The sequence below is a fragment of the Cavia porcellus genome, unplaced genomic scaffold (assembly GCF_034190915.1).
Source record: "Cavia porcellus strain 051 isolate PalLab524CR breed Dunkin Hartley unplaced genomic scaffold, mCavPor4.1 scaffold_8, whole genome shotgun sequence".
Classification (NCBI taxonomy): Eukaryota; Metazoa; Chordata; class Mammalia; order Rodentia; family Caviidae; genus Cavia; species Cavia porcellus.
The window spans coordinates 63,467,737-63,485,491 of NW_026947491.1; the positions used below are offsets into that span (position 1 = coordinate 63,467,737).

At 36.8% G+C, this 17,755-nt stretch overlaps 1 protein-coding gene across 2 annotated transcripts in view; it reads right to left on the bottom strand.

Annotated features, from left to right (window-relative positions):
* Nucleotides 1–17,755, bottom strand: part of Ptprr (protein tyrosine phosphatase receptor type R) — a 276,029-nt gene that overhangs the window by 12,188 nt on the left and 246,086 nt on the right. For both annotated transcript variants that reach the window (XM_013159524.3, XM_063255140.1), the window contains 3 exons: nucleotides 10,430–10,540; nucleotides 8,951–9,108; nucleotides 4,414–4,527 (listed from right to left, as the gene is read on the bottom strand). In XM_013159524.3, the coding sequence (XP_013014978.3) occupies nucleotides 4,414–4,527; nucleotides 8,951–9,108; nucleotides 10,430–10,540 (383 nt within the window). The remainder of the gene's footprint in view (nucleotides 1–4,413; nucleotides 4,528–8,950; nucleotides 9,109–10,429; nucleotides 10,541–17,755) is intronic.

Here is a 17,755-nt window from a genome sequence, read left to right on the forward strand (position 1 = left end):
GACCGAGGTTTTATAGGTCAGTTCATAAGGTGGGCTGATTAACATAATTCCTGAATAGGCCAAACAAGCTAGGTAGGCAAGGTGCTGCTTAACTACCAAACTTAACTCTTAGAGGGAGTTAAGGTGGTGCAGCCTGCAGATGTTAAGGTGGTACAGCCTGGAGATATAAGGTAGCAGCCAATGACAGGGCTTCCCACAAGAATTTATTTTTGTGGAGTAATATTTGAGAAGGTTTGGCACTTTGAAGCCTATCAATAAATGGTCTTTCATAAGCTGAGCTTTAAGGGACACAGTTTGGGGAAGTATGTTGGGAGAATTCATTGTTCTATACCCAGGTGCCTGATATATGTTTAGCACTAGGTGCTTGGTAATGTTTGCTGAAGGAGTGAATGACCACTTGATTAGGAGCACCACTGTGAACAGAAAATTCTGAGATCTGTAGCACATGACATAGAATTCTTAAACAAATATGCTATAAATGCCCCTAAATGGGGTTAATTTCAAGGTTTATGATATGTACAGTCACACAGACCTCCTTCCTTGTGGTGAGAGGGATCTTGTACTGGCATTAATACTCTGCTGTCACCATCTAGAAAATACTGTATGACTTTTAAACAAGAAGATTCCCATTTGCATTTTACACTGGTCCTTGAAAATTATGTATGTGACCTTGCTTGAGGTAGGCCAGGCCAGAACTCTTCTGTGCACAGAGCTCTCCTGCCAGTCTCCTTGGCTATGAGCCTCCTCAGCGTGTGCATGTCATGTGAGATTCTCTTCTCTACTCCCCTTCATCACAAGTTCTGAATATACTTCTAAGGTGCACAGTTACAGCCTCTCTAGCTATTGTACTGGAAAGAGAAAGTCACCTCATTTAGAGTGAATAGCCAAGGTGACAGAGTTGTACCTTTACCTCCTATCTCAAGATTAAATGAACTTTGAAAAGAAGTGATTGTTCTAGCTAAAATTGAACTCTAATTTTCAATATTCACCGACACTTCAGACACTCTCCGTAGACTGTATTTTAAGATAAAGTAACTTTTTTTTTTGATAACGCAACTCTCTTATGTTGCCCCAATTGTATTACTCAGGAAACTTCTATAATCTCAATCCAACTATTCATAGAACAGCACTCATTCATACTAAATATTGTTTAAAAATTGTGATGTTTTGTTGCCATTGCATTCTTTTAATTGGCAGAGCATTATCTGAGAGATATACCTTTGTCAATCAGTTTTACAATAAGAACTGCAAGAAACTCTTTACTTTTACCCCTAATATCTATAGTTGGAAATCAGAAGCATTATATTCTAAATAGGTTCATCTTACCACTTCCTAAGCTTATGACCTTGGATAAGTTACATGACATCTTTAATTCTTCATTCTCCCATTTAAAAAATGAGGCCAAGCAGTAGCTCTTTTCTTAATCTTGGGTTTATTTTGGGAGCTACATGAGAGATATGAACTGAAGACCATGGTGGAGATCTATGACTAGATAAAGCTTTATGCTTTGAATAATGTATGGAAGAGATTCAGAGCAGAAGGGGAGGATGGCCAGAAAAATCCAAATGTAGGAACAGGGCTTGAAGAACAGATGAAGAAAGATGTACTAAGAGAAGAAAAGCAGACATTTGGATTTCTGAGATTAGTTTTTCCTTAAATGGCATGAGTGAAGGACAGTGGCAATAGACAGCTATGAATTGAAATTTTAAAAATAAAGTGGGTTGGGAGAAAGCCAAAGTGGAATAAGAATCCAGAAAGATGAGGGAAAGAAAGAAACAAGATGAGATGAGGGAAAGAAGAAAGGCTTCTGTTTTACTTTTCATAGTCATCAGGGAGGGTACAGTTGAAGAAACAGACAAGAGAAAGAAAATCTGTGTTGAGCCTTGTAGAGGAAGGAAGGTGAAGGAGAAACCTTTCAAGGCAAACATTAAGGAGAGGATCTGTTTCATAAACAGCCAAAGCAGCTGCTCAGGAAGAATTCATGTGAAAGGGGTCTTGATTAATAAGTCAGTTAGAATGATTTCACCACATATATTGGCAGGAATTCAAATCCAGGGACTGGGAGACTACGGCTTCAGATCAGCAAGGAACACATGTTTTGAAGATCCTATCAAGCCTAAGAAGACAAACACTGTGGGAACATCTCGGTGGGAATGGAAGGCCAAGGCCAAAATTTCTGATCATTTGCCTTAGGAAGGAAGAAGCAGATAGAGGAGGCATTGTGATAGGGTTTAAAAATGTGTCTGTTATTCCATTCAAAACCAGAGGACAATTCGTGAACTGGATAGAGGAGTGTACTGGGAAGTGGAGCCCAAGGTGGAGGTCAGGCTATGAGTGGGAGGAGGGACAGGAGAGCCGTGATGAGAGGGCGACAATGTGCAGGGACAAGAGCCAAAACAGTGAGCAAGTCGGGCCTATTTTCTCTGTGTGTTGTTCCAAATAGCATCAGGACAGGTGTTGTCAGAGGCCAACTTGATTCTGAGTGTAGATCCATGTACTTTATGCAGTGTTCATGCAATTGGGTTATTAGATAGTACAAAAGGGGTATGGGCTGGAGTCCCTCAGAAATTTGGGTCCTATTTGCAGACATACAAAATTTGAGAGATCAAGATCAATGTGGGAGCAACTCTGGGCTAACTGGCTGCTGATTATTGCTCCCTGATTTAAAAATCCTCTTCAGGGTAAAAATAGGACCTGAAATCTGGAGTGAAGGAACTGGCCCCTGTTTCATTTAGGGTGGACATTTTTGGTTGGGTGGCAAAAAGATTTCAGAAGACTAACACAATTATAAAAGAAGGGTGACGGATAGTGCAAACTGATTTTCTTATTGTCAGAAAAATGATATATAGGGCAGGGAACTCCACTCCTATGCCCCTCTTGGTTTTATTGTGTTATGGTATTTATTCCTCTCTGAAGTCATCTTGGTTATTTCTTTGTTATTTCTTTACCATTTGTCTCTCTGTTAGTGTGCAAACTCCAGGAGCACAGGAAGCCTCACTCTCTTGTTAAAGATGTACTTGCAGCATATACAGCCATGCTGAGGGCAAGAGGTGAATAATAAATATTTGGTTTTGAACAACAGCAACAAAAAGAGCCCAATATTTCTATCTTTCAGTACATTTTTTCCTTCCTCACACACAGTGCATTGCTGAGCAGAGGAGGGCTGCTTGTCTTCCTCTTTGCCCACTCTCAGGAAATTTCTGCTCCCTTTCTCCATCCCTAATTTCTACTGATACACAGAGGCTCAGTCATGGAGCAAAGAAAAGATGATTCTTGTTTGTTTTGCTTGTGAGATAAGCAGAAATTATCATAAACATGACCAAGCCATTAAAATATAAAAATGACATTTCTACCTTCTGCCTGTTAGAATGGGTACTTAAAAAGAAAAACCAGAAAATAAATATTTTGCACAAAGTTACGGAGACATTAAAAGTGTCATGCAACTATTGATAAGAGTGTAAAATGGTGCAGACACCATGGAGAAGAGAAAACAGTGTGGCTGTTAAAAAAAAAAAAAAGAATTACCATATGATCTAGTATCAACACTTCTGAGCACCTACTGTATGCCTCAAAATCAAAAGCAGATTCTCAAATATTTGCATATTCATGTTCATAGTAGTATTGTTCACAATAGCTAAAAGGTAGAAGCAATCCAAGTGTCCACTGACAGATGAGCAAACAAAACGAGGTTGATAGATACAATGGGTTATTATTGAGACTTGGAAAAGAAAGATACTCTGACAGATATTACAGTACAACATAGATGTAACTTGAAGATATTATGCTGAGTGAAATAAGCCAGATGTAAAAAAGACACGAACAATATGATCTTGCTTCTAAAAGATACTTAGAATTGTGAACTTCATGGTGACAAAAATAGAATGATGATTGTCAAATGCTGGGCTGAGAAAAGAATGGGGCGTTTTCCACTCGGTGCAGAGTTTTGTAAGATGAAAATAGTTCTGAAGATCGTTAGTACAACAATCTGAATGTACTTACTACTAAACTGTATACTTAAAATTGATTAGGGTGAAGAGTTTTGTTTTGTGCATTTTACTGCAATTAAAAATAGACTTAAGGAACATAGGCCTCATTTTAAAAGATCTAACTAAAACAAAAGATTCAATTAAGTCAAATTGGAATGTGAGTTATACATAAATGAACAGGAATGTGAGACACCAGAAATAACCTGTATTAGGGATGAGGAAAGAGGAAACAGATTTTGATAGATGTTAAAATTTCTTCAATGCCTTTTTAATGTTATATATATTGTTAAACATCTTATAGGAATCTATCTAGAAATTAGGACCTCAGAGCCCTGGATGTTTATAAAGTCAGGCAGATCAGATCAGGTTGTGACAAATAACACTGCTCCCAAGTGCAGCCCCAGGACACACCCTCCCGGACACTGACCTGTCCACACGAAGCTGGCAGACAATGCTCAGTGCATCCACAACGCCTTCTTCTTTCAACTGCTGACAGCCGATGGATGTAGCAATAAAACATCCCGTTCTGCCAATCCCTGCACTGGGAAAGGAAAACAAAAGGAATCAAAAGATGGGTGGGAAACGACAGATACATTCTTTTAAAAAGATGATTTTTAATAAAAAGTGAACCACTTCTTGGCTGTCACGTTTTGCTCTTATTAAAAACAACTTATGAGTGGATAGTTTTGTATCTAATGTTTGATTATTAAAATATTTATAAAGCTTATTTTTAACAAAGGGATGCAATTCGTTATGATAAAGTATTGCAGGACAAACTTTGTTTCACAAAATAAAAACTCCATTTTAAATCTAATGAGTCATCATAAATTATTTATATCATAATTAATAGTAATAACAATAAAACTCTCATTACAAACCTAGCCCTGTGCTAAGTGTGATAATTTAGTCGTAAGTGTAGGATGAGTGGGGTGGCTGGAAATGATTGGTAGGTAGTATTTCAGGATACTGAAAAAGTACTCTAACGATTCTTAAAAGGAGAGGGAAGATTTAGACGTATCACAAGTGTGAATGTGAAGCACCCCTGCTGAAGAGTGAGGAAAGCAGACAACAGAAAACCAGGAGGACAGGGAGAGTGGGTACCACCAGACAAAGGCAAATTCTGCACTAGGGGCTGCCCTGCTGATGCGTCATCTGGGGGCTGATCTCTAGAAGTCCAGGAAATAACCAGAGATTCGATTCAATTTAGGAGAGAGGGTGGGGCTACAGGCACATATTTCCAAGTCATTTATCAAGAGGTGATCACTGAATAAAAACGGGCTATTTTAAAGGGTTTACAGATTCATCTGCCTTAGACAGTATGTCTCTAACATCAACCTAAGAGCTTGCCTTGCCCTCCATCAATTTCAACCACTAGCTGTTTAGTAAATTTTTCTCAAATCTGTACTAAATTTCTCTTAGGTGGAACTCTTGCTGTTACTATTTTGCATTTTCTCGATGTATCTAAATTCAGTGTATCCAAAATGGAATTAATTATCTTTTCCCTCAATGGCATTACCAGTCAGCCACAAGTTTTTAAGCCTAGAAATCTTGGAGTTATCTTCAACATCTCCCCCTCACTCACCTCCCACATCCAATCTGTTACCAATTTTTTTTTCATTTTTATCTGCACTGGCTTTCACAATCCATGTTTTTCTTTCTGTGGATATCTTTCTATTTTACGAGTAGCAGTAATCTGATCATAGTTTCCAAGTCTCCAGGCTTTTTCTGGGTTAAGTCATGATACACATGATTGGTAGGTTCATCCTTCTAAAATAAGAGCTTCATTATATCACTCCTGTGACAGTTAATTTTGATTGCCAACTTAATTAGATTAAGAAATTCCAGAAGAGGAGATTGGATGGGGAGACCATTGGCTGCATTAATGGATTAACCCATTGGTGAGTCATCAGCTGGCAGGCTAGTAACAGGCGGTGTCTAGTTGGAGGAAGCAGGTCATGGAGGCAGGGCTGTGAAGGGTGTATCTTGTTTCTGCCCTGCTTCCTTTCTAATTTTTTCTTGTCTCTGCTTCCTGGCTGCCATGAGATGAGCAGCTTTCCTGAACAATGCTCTCCTACCATATTTCTGCCTCATCTCAGGTCTTAAAACAATGGAGCCAACCACGATAAACCTTTCCTCTTTTATGGCACATATTTTGGTCAGAGTAATGAAGAGCTGAGTAATAAAATTTTCTAATAGAAAATTGTTGATTGCTCCCATTAGTGATAGTATAGTATTCAACCTTCTTACCATGGTATTCATGACCTTGCAAAATCTGAATGTAACTAATTTTAAAATGTACATAGTTTTATTGTCTTCTTTCCAACATATATGCTATTAATCCCATTTGCATGATCACTGCAAAAAATCTTATTTTCTAACTTTGCTGTCTGTTAAAATTTTCTCAATCAAGTGCTTTCAAATCACCCTTTAAAATCTTTATTTAGACCCAGTTCAGTATTATTCCAATTTAGAAGCTTTATTCAATTCTCATGGTTGGAATTAATTGCTCTCCTCTTGGCATTTGAATAGTATTCATTTCTCATATTTGCCACTTGTTTCCTGTTGAATGTGAGTACAGAGGATTCAGAAGAAATGGATCTTTTTCAGCCGAAGCACCTATAAAGCATTAGTTTTACTGACAAGATAACATTTGAACTACATACAATGAATGGCAGATATTTTGGCTACCATGGGAGGAAAACTGTAAGGTGTAACTCAAAAATACATGTGTATTTAAATTAACCAAATTTATAAAAGACACATTGTTATTAATCCCCCTCAGAAACGCCCCCCCCTTTAAACACACTTACTACACACTACTTTAAAATTTCTGAAGTCTTATTTTGTGCCTTAGTTGTGTTGTTGTGATTAGCTCCAAAACTTTTACCTTTCATGGTCATTTTGACTCTGGGGAAAAGCCAGAGTCACATGGTACCAGATTTGATGAATAAGATGAATGAGGACACACAATAATGTTTTTATGACATTGCCTTTCACTGAATGGCACTTAGAAGTAGCATTTAATATATATATATATATATATATATATATATATATGTATGTATATATTTGTCACATTTTGTAAAGACACTCATGAAAGAGGACTTCCAGAGCTGCTTCAGAAACTGGCAAGAATGACACGATAAGTACATTTTAAGTGACAGGGAATATTTTGAGGAGGATTAATAGCAGCATGCTTTTCATTGTAATCCATTTAAAAACTTTACTATTCTTTGTATATTTTTATAACTTCTTTATATTTTATTTCATACTACATTTATGACAAGAGTATGAAGAAAGAACTAATGCAGAACACAATGTCTTATTTGTGACACTGCGTATACTAAATTAGGTGGAAGAGAACGTTATTTTAGTGGAACAGTGGAAAATAAAATTAGAAATGTACTCTGGAAGTTGATATGGAAGGCAGGCTCAATTTTTTTTTCCTTTCAAAATTTGATGAAAATGATGAACTTCCTCTTCAGAAAAAATTCACATATGCTTATGTTCTCAGATTTGCTTAAATAATTTCAAGAGCTCACTGATTCATCTAGTTTAACCACAGATTCAAGATTAAGAATTTTGTTTAGGAAATACGAAGCCATTGACCTGTTTTGAGTAAGGTCTCATGTGGTGAAGAACAGTTTTAGGAACGACGTTCAGAGAAGTGCACAGGGCAGGGCACAGTGATGGGGGGCCGTTGGGGAGGGGAGGCGATGTGTGTGCAATCAGCCAACTACTTCTAAACTACACGGGTGAGGTCATAGGGCCTGAACTAGGGTGGTTGGACAGGAAGTGGTGATTGCAGGAGAAGCTTTGAAGGGAAAACCAATCTGGTGACTGATTAGATTCTGAGGCTGGAGTTGAAAGCAGAGCCAAAGATAACTGTCAACATTGGTTGCTGAGTGACTGGAAAAAAGAAGTCCTCGTTCTTAGAAATAGCAATCAGAAGGGGACCTGGTTTTATAGGGGAAGTGGCTAGTTCAGTTTAGATATCCTGAATGCAGAATGATTTGGGTGGTGACACTTTCAGCCCTAAAGTACAGCCAGGTTGTTTTTCCTCAACTCCAAGCTAAGTTTAGAGTAAAGCTTAATGCTCGAAATGGAATAGTGACATTTTGAATAAATACACATGTAATGCCTTTTATTCTTAACTAAACCATAAAGTTGCAAAAAAGGAGGCAAACATTAGGATTTAAAATAACATATTTTATGTATTAGGAACATTCCTTAAACCTCTCTTAAGAGTCTTATGGCAGGAATTAAACAAAACAGTATAAATTATTTTGGTTGGTCATATAAGTAACTTGAACTATTTGCTTTAGTTTGGTCACACTGAAAGGAAAATAAAGGGAAATGTGTCAGTTCTGGGAGGTTATGAGAAGTGAGCTTTAACCTGGACATCAGGGAAAGAACTAACAGAAACATCTGCTACTCCTGCTCTCCTGGCTTTATTCCCCATGGTTTGATAGTAGCATTTTTTTTTCCTTTTAGTAAACTGCCTCTTGCCCAGTTCTCATCTTATAAGTTTTCATCTATTTTTCATCATATAACCCTGTAAACTGTTGATTGGCTTTCACCAAATTTGACATCATAATCAGTGTCATTAAGACAATTCAAGTAAAGTTCTGGTGCCACCTTGCAACAACAAATGTCTTTCATAATTTCAAAAACCAGTGAATATGAAATTGATGAGAGGAAATGAATCAATCTAGATTTCCAGTTAGATTACTCAAGTTATTTAAAAGTTGTATTTTATCCACTGCATAATTGTTTGCTAAAAATGTTAATTCATTTCCATAAGCATCATCTTAAGACTCAAACATTAAGAAATTAACTAATTTCAATAAATATTTAGTTTACCAACCAAAGTGCATCTAGGAAGCAAAATCTCACTTATACCTGCTCTGTGACTTTACTAATAATGGATGGTTGCTTGGGCAGAAAGATCAGTTTATGCTTACCTGCAGTGGACAACCACAGGCCCTCGGCCCTCAGAAGCAAGTCTGTCTTCTTCTACATCCAGCATGAGCTGCAGAAGGGGTTGAGCACTGTCTGGAGTCTTGTGATCTGGCCATGAGGTGTACCAGTAATGCTTCACATGTTGGGTGTGACTTCCTTGCTGAAAATAGCAACAGCCGCCAAATATCTTACTCACTTGTGGAACTCAAAGCCATCCAAAACAACAATGCTGAATGCCTTCCATAACTCCCATCTTCCTGGAAATTTATTTCTAGGTGGAAAAAAAATCTAGACGACTTCTGAAGAATAGTCTTTCACCTGGAGAAAACTTTACTGCAAATACACTGACCTCCAAGTTTGGAAGTCTTGCGTCCATGAAGTGGAGATCTATGTCTGAATCTATAGCATAGACGATGTATGCACCATAGGCTAAATTAAATATATGTTTACAATTTGTCGTAATTAGTAAAATGATTGGTGAAAATATAACCATTAAAATGTTATATCAGTATTCTGTTTTTTGCTCTATGAACTTCCTTCACAGTTTCTTATAAACATATTAACCGATATATTTTATAAACACTGGCCAGTGTAGTTAGTAATATAAATACTTCTAAATGCATCTTGAATTCTGGTACTTGGAAAGCAATCCCAGCAGTGAAGGAGCTGCCTGGGATCCCTAGACTGGAAAACCTTTAGTGATGGCCTACACACATTATCTTAAAACCCAGTGCTCATGTGGGGGCCTAGCATGGCCTCGGCCTGTGTTGAAAACGGGTGTTGGTAAGTGCGTTCCTATGCAGTCTTTCAAGTAAAAACTATCACTGCAGCTGTGCCTCACTTCTTTCTGATGAGTCTGTCTGAGCAGTGAGGCTACAGCCAGAACTGACATTTTCAGGATGATTATTCTTTGTAAGCAAAAATGAAACTAGAGCACCATGCCTCAGCATCTGTTGAGGAATGAGTTAGATGAGGTAATTTCTATGACACAAACTGGCCTGGGGAAAATCCCTATAAATTACTGTAGCTCTAAGTCTTTGACGAGCTCATCAACACTTCAGGATTTTCTTGCCTCCCACAGCCACCCACCAGTGCAGATTTTCCCTTTCGTAGCTTCCAGGTCTTCCTTTGATCTGCTTAGATCAAAATGACATTTAAAAAGAGTCATGGTAAAGTCGTTGGCACAAGCCTTTAGTTAAAGGCTTTCAAAAAGGTTAAATCAGAGATATTTTATTAATGCAAATTAGAAGAGCCCAACATCCCACAAAATGAGCTTCACTTATGCCTACTTACATTAATTTAATTATTCCATAGATTAATAGTAGCAGACAATGAAGAAATGCACAGAGGAATGATTAAAGTTTCTCATGATCTAATTAAAGCTGAGTCTGTTATTTTTAGTAGGATAAATAATTTCAGAGTAGAAATGTAGTCCTCTAACCGCCTCCAGTTTGTCGGTAACCATAGCTACATAATCTTACCTTTAAGACGAGGTTTCGAATGGTATAGTTATCACATTCATTTACACTGATGACCAGAACTTCAACTTTCCCATAGATTCCTCTCTTTTCTGGCCAGTACAACACACATTTCTAAAGGAAGAGAAAAAAAGAACACAGCTAATACTAATGACTTTTGTTCGCCTTAAAGCACTTATCATTTAAGTGTTTGAAGAGATTTTTTATTTCATTACTTAAAATTCAATTTCAATTTTTATAATTCTACAAATGTCCTAAAGTTATTGAACTGTACTTTTGAACAGGTGAATTGTATGGTATTTAAATTATGTTTCAATAATGTTGTGTTCAAAAAGTATTGATTTTACATATGTTCGTCAAACTTTGTCACTACTAATTGCATGCCAAAAATAATAGGCAAAATTTCCCAAAACTCTGCAGAGAAATCAAGAGCTACTTAAAAGTAAATTACGCAATTAATTTACATATCAGAGTTTATCATGTGACAACTGGAAATAAAAGGACAAGGATTGAGGCAAGGTATCTAAATCAAACTGCAAACTGATGTGTCTGAGAGAAGGATCTGTGATATATTAGGTGTCTAGAGCAAAGTTTCCCTTGAATGTAAGGCAGATATAATGACCATTAAGGCATCTATAGTATTGTGTTTCTTTAGGACTAGTAGTTTTTTTTTTTTCCTATGTGACTCACAAAATAAATGCACAACAAAATTATATTTAACAAATACTTTTATAATGGATCCCCTTCAAGGGCTTTCACACAAGTGCAACACAGCATGGTGGTTAAAGAGTAGATTTTGGACTCAGAAAACGAGTCCAAATTTTTCTTCTACTACTTATTAGCTGTGAACCCATGAACAAGATGTCTAACTTCCCTAGCTTCATTTTTCTCATGACTGAATACATAGAAAGTATTTTGGACAAAGTACACTTAAAACATATTATTATTTTTATTGTTATGTTTTCAAACTACTGAGCAGTATTTTGCTAATCCAAAGTGACTGAATCTTCATCTTATTTTAATATTAGATCCACACACCATTATTAAAATAAAACTATAAAATGAGATTCAGTTGTAAATATCTGTTATTTATTACATTGTGTTTTAAATAATTAAAAAATAATTATTAATACTTCATCACATATTATAGATTAAAAATGTATAGGATGAAAGTTAATATTTTATTTTGAGTGCCCAGGGAAGTAATGATGATTTTAGAAATGTTTGAATAACATTTATTTTTTTTTTCTCAAACACACATTTATAAAGAATTGTTTTACTTGTTCCTTTCTATTAGATTCACTGAGACCTTGGACACTTGGCTCTTCATTGCTATATCAGAGGCAGGTGAACACCCTTAAAAATATAAATACTATACTTATAGATTCACAAAGCCACAAAAGAACCACACCCTTACAGAACTAAGGGGAAGCTGTAGTTGGAAACATATCTATGGGGCTTTACGCTGTTACATACCAACTACTGTATATTTTCTGCCATGAGGAATGTCATCTCCCCTAGTGGAGTAAATTTCTTTAATCCATTATAAAAAACATACTTACATCCCCCATATTTTGATCTTTCTTGTAATGAAGTAAACTGCTTCTGTTTTATTTCTATCCCACACAAGGCCACGAGGCAATGAGACTCACTGTTTGGTCTACCTGATTTACTGCTAGGGTTCAGGAAAGAATTATTTTTAAAATAAAGCAACTTATTTCTCTTTTCAGCCACTAATTGATAAATATGTAAAACTGCCCTGTTACAGGTAATCATACTAACCAATTTGTCTGGTTTCAGTGATGCATCAATTATTTTGCTGCAAGACCTAAGCTATTGTGTATCTTAAAACCTGTATCTCCCAGATAAGTCCCAGGACAGTGATAAAAAGTCTTGAAAAAATATTTGGCCAGAGACAGAGGTATTCAGCAATCCTGCCGTCTGACACATGTGCCCATTGTCCACCATGAGACCTGAACAACTACCCTCCTTCAGGAAGGAGGCTCTAAAAACCAGTGGGAAAAGTCGCCAGGGCAAAGCTCACAGCCCTGCATTCTGAATTTTACCATTACTCCGAGCAGACTCCTGTACCTCTTTATAAATAGAAACACTCCTCAGATGTCTCCCAGGTTTGCTGGGGCCTTCTTACATGCTTTCCTTAAATTTTTACCAGAAAAACAATTGGCAGCCAGCTCCCACTAGACAATGCAATGTGACTTATTCACTCAAACAACCCTTAATTAGCACCCCATCTCCTTTCTGAGATACAATAGCTTATTTTTACACATTGAATACATTTTCCTCCTTTTTAAAGAAAGTAAAAAGAAAAGAGAAACCAGATAAGTGGGGGTGCTTCAGAATATGAGGTGGGGGAGGGCTGCAAATCTAGTCATTTCCAATAGCTCAAGTTCATGTTCAAATTATTACCTGAACAGCTTTTTAGGGCTTCTTTATTATGCCACTAACAATGACATGAAAGAGACAGAAAATGCAAGCAAAAATGCTGCCTTACAGATAATATTGTGAAGCCACACTAATTGTAGGTAATTCAAAATAGCATGGTATCTAGCAAAATATAACCCAAATCATCACTATTCTTCTCCTAACTGGGCTGATGCTTTCAGTAAAATTATCTATTAATCCCAAGTGTCCATAATTTCAAGGACAAAGAGGTTTTCCCAGAATCCTGTGTTTCTTGTGCAAACAAGGAATTATTGAGCATCAGTGGGAAAGACTGTAGGCACAAATTGATTCTTTGTAATCAATTATTTATAACAAAAGTAGAATGCAATGTGAAAAATGCAAAGTCATATTTTTGTAATCTTTTTTTCCTTTTGAGTATTTGATGTTAAAGCTATTTATGCTTAAACAATAAAGATGTCTTCCCTACTTTAGTTACTTGGAAACTCACCTATTTTATTTTCCTTTTAGATTCTGTAAGGCAAAAATCAAAGAGATTTTGCTTTATGACCTTAAGACATGTATCATCATGTAGAAAGTGCTTCTAAATAAATAAAAAGAAATTGCAGCTACATTTATTGCTAGCTCTCCAGTTAAATATTACTAACATAAATGTAGTGACTTAATATTAAAAACACTAGTATTATATCACTTAGTATTTTCTGCAACCTTTTGAGGTGGCAGGTATTACTTTTTTCTTTTCTCTTTCTTTTTTCATCTATCTTTCTATCTTTCTTTCTCTTTTTGTGAGATAGGGTCACCACTTTTATATATTTTTCTTTCCACCTCTGTTTCTGTACTGACTCTTAACCTGACTGAAAGGCAACATTATTTAGTGCCCTCCTTTCTTCTGTAATCTATGTAACCTCTTTGATCACTGAATGCTCTTGGCCATTTTGGCTCTTACAAGGCTAGGGTTTCTGTTATCACTTGCTGAACTCTATGTTCACTAAGTTGTATTTACAGTGAAGTTCCTTGATGACAGTTGTACTTATTATTGAGGCCTAGTAATTTACTTAGATATTATATAAATCAATGAAATAGGAGAGTGTGTTGGAGCTCTAAACAGTATCCCATGGTGTGGTGCTTTGGTATGCTGAGTACCCTAAACTCAGGCGACTGGAAGGCCACAGATGTGGTCTCAGAAGAAAGTCTCTCTCTGACCTCTTCCCTCATTTGTCTGATTCCTTTTCCTCCTCAAGGAAAGAAACAGACACCAGAATTCCTTTTCTACAAAGCAAATCATAGGAACTCGAACCCTGCCCCTCCAAACCAAGGGTAGAACATGGAAATATTGCTCTCACCTTTCCTGTTTTTCAGTGTAGCAGTTTGCTATCAAATTTCTCTAACACACCATTGTTTGAGAGTAGCTCAGGAGGCGCTTTCCCCACAAGGGTTTTGACCTACATCTGAGAGGAAGAAGGGTACACAGAGAGGACAAGAACTATCCTCTTTCACTCAATTAAGTCAGACCCCTTTGTCCAATCACATTTCTACATGAGTGTCTGTGTTTCATAAAATGTAAACATACAAATAGGCAGTTTTTCCTGGATCTTTGGGCCTTCATTTCTGAAAGCTTCAAATTCATAAAGTTTTGATTACATGAGTATGTTGTATTTTTCTCTATTGAACTGTCATTTTTTAAGTACAAGTGTCAGTTGTGACTTTTATGATAGGAAGGAATGGTATCACATCTTTCTACCTCTAAGGTGTGAAAGACAAAGACTTCTTTTACAAGATAATTGCATGGGTTAAATAAGTTCTTCATTGAAAAAGAGAGTGAATTGGTAAAGAAAACTACTGTCAGATCAGCTAAAGAGAAGAGGACTATAATTGTGGAACATTTCAAAATCTAAATATAGTTCTGCATTTATATTGGTTTACTAGCTTTTCTAAGTTCTCTCTTGCTTTAAAGTAGCTGAAATGGGAAACTTTCATGATGTGTAAAGAGTATAAATCATAAGATGTATGATTTAGAACTCTAGCATGAGAATACTCAAACAGACACACAAAAGCCCCATGGTGAAAAAAAAAAAGCCCCATGGTGAGAAAACATGCCACAGAACTACATTCTCAGCCCAGTAAATTTTAGCATAAGCAAATGTACATATTTTGAGATAAAAGAAAGCATTGGATATATTTTATGATTCTATCCTCTGTTTGATTAACTGTGCCAATAAGATTGCTTTTAACTAAAAAGTAAAGTAGGCTTAAGCTTTGCCTATAACAGCAGATAATTTAAAGTATAGAGCTGAATACTGTATAAAATGCATTTGAAAATATGAGTACCTTTGCTTGGGTGTGTAGGGACTCAGAAAATGACACCCCAGACTACTTTCTGGTGCTCTGACACTCTGAGCACTTTGAAGGAAAGCCGCAAACTCAGAATTAAGGTGTCTCTGACATTTTCATGCCCCGTCTATGGCCTGTTTATCTCTCCTGAAGCTTACAAAGGCACTCTGAAGTTCTTTATCTGACTGAGGCCAATTCTTCCAGGATGTAATCATCACAAACCTTCACCTTACATCCTGATCAAACAGGGAAGATGAACTCTGAGGAAAGGTGAATAAAGCTGATAGCATACCCAGAGCCCAGACTTTATCCCAAGTCCATTCCACTTGGTTCATCTTCCCTAAAAAATTTACGCTTCCTCTAAAATTGCTTATATCCCCATATGTCTTTCCATTTTAAAGCAGGTACATATGCGTTGTGACAGAAAAATGCAATGAATGACTAAGTTAAAAAATCTACTACAGTAAAGGACACATCGCCATTAATCGCTTTGAAAAGACCCCCTTGCTTCAAACATACTTATCCCATTGTTCTTGACTCTTTCTTAAGCAGCTGTAGAAGTCCTTTCTGGTGAGTGTCTTTTTTTTCTTTTTTGGTGCTGGGAATCAAAGCCAGAGCCTTGTGCATGCAAGGCAAGGATTCTATCACTAAGCCACAGCCCCTGCCATCTGGTGAGTGTTGTTAGTTGCATTGTTGTGGCTGTTCCATGTCCTGAGCTGATTCAAAGCATTTATTTTTCATGGTTATGAAAACTCTGGGGAAGAGCCAGGAGTCCCACTATGCCAGCCCCAGTGATAAGGTGGATGAGAAGCCAGTATGAAGTTTTTATGAGCCAGCCTTTCTGTTGAATGACACTTGGTAGCAGCACCACCACCCCCAGTGTAGTTTTAATCACACTTCTTGAAGACACTCATGAATGAGGACTTCCAGCATGACTTTAGAAAGTGGCAAGAATGATTGGACAAGTCTTATCAAAAGAGGGGGGAATTTGAAAGGGATTAATGTTAATTTGGTTTTTACCATAATAAAAGTTTTCAGTTTAAACATTCAGCATATATATTGGTCACACCTCATAAGCTTCTAAATCTTGCTGGGATGAGTACACTCTTGTGATGCTCTTGTGCATGTAGCATGTCTTTATGAGCTTTTTCCTGTTTATCTGTTTATTGTCAGTTTATCTGAGCAGACACAATTGATGAAACTTCCGAGAACAGAAAGGAAAGCTCCTTCACCCCAGCAGGTGCTATATCAGCACAGAATTTCTGGCCACAGTTAACTGTTTGTGTAGCATAACTGTCAAATTCCTAGTCACACAGCCAGTGATATCAAGCTGCCTGGCATTGCTGCAGTCTTGGCATCCACATGAAGGGCCCTGAACCAGAAGGTAGTTGGAATTACTGCCATTGCACTAGTGGTTCTGGTCTCTTTATTTCCTGTTGAAATGACTTGTGTGCTGTGCTTTGGTGAGCTAAGGCCCAAATGGCATCCGTTTCTCTTGATGACTCCAGTTTATGCTCCCAAATCAGCTGCCCTCTGAAGATATCTATGATATCCAGTAGTGTCCTCCAGGAATGGCAGTCAGTCTCCACTGCCCTCATGATAAGACTGATTCCATCACTGCACTGCCAGCCCTTATTTTTACCGTCTGCTTGTGGGACTTGGTTTGCTTTCCTACTTTTGGTACAAAGCATGAGTTCTCAACACCCTGCTGACCGCCAACTTAAGTGTGAGTTCTCCAGTCAGAGTTTCAGTTTATATTTCTAAATTGTCAGTCACTTTGAAAAAACAGATTCAACTATTTTTTTCTTTAAAATAGATTTTCTTTAATTTTGGTTTGAATTTGTCTGTCTCCTCTTTCCTTCCTAAAGAGAATGATTAGAGATTTTAACACTGCTTGTAAACAATCATGCACACGCTACCTGACCATAATTACTTTTTGCAGGACAGCCTACTCTTTCACACAAGTAGAAGCCCTGAGAGGGCAGTGCAGGGTACTGGTGAGGAGTGGATGCAGCTTAGGTCTGTTTAGCCTTAGGCAAGTTGCTTAGCCTAAGGCTTTCATTTTTAGTGGATGTGTTTAGTGTCTGATTACAAGCACATGTTTTGCTCAGTAAATGTTAGTTATTTTTAAGATCAAAGAGCCAGATTCTCAATTTCCTATGCATATTTAAATCTTTTTGATTGCCTTACTTGAACTCTAATTTTCTCACTAATTATAAGTAATAAAAAGATACATATTATTTTTTCACGTGTTTAGAATGTAAGATAAGAAATTAACATTTTGCTAGTTATTTCATTAAAAATTTACTTTCTCTTCAAATGTAGCTTTAAAAGGTCATTTTAATGTACATTTTAAAATTTTAGTTGATGTAGTTTTACATATTTATGGAATACAGTGTGCTGCATCAATGCATGTGTACAACATGTAATGATCGGACCAGGGTAATTAGCATGTTCCTCATCTCAAATATTTATCTCATTTAAAATGATCTATTTTACTTTAACACATAATTTACTTATATATTGAGTAACTATTTTCCCATCTGATTGCATATTAAGTTTGATAATAAAATTTAA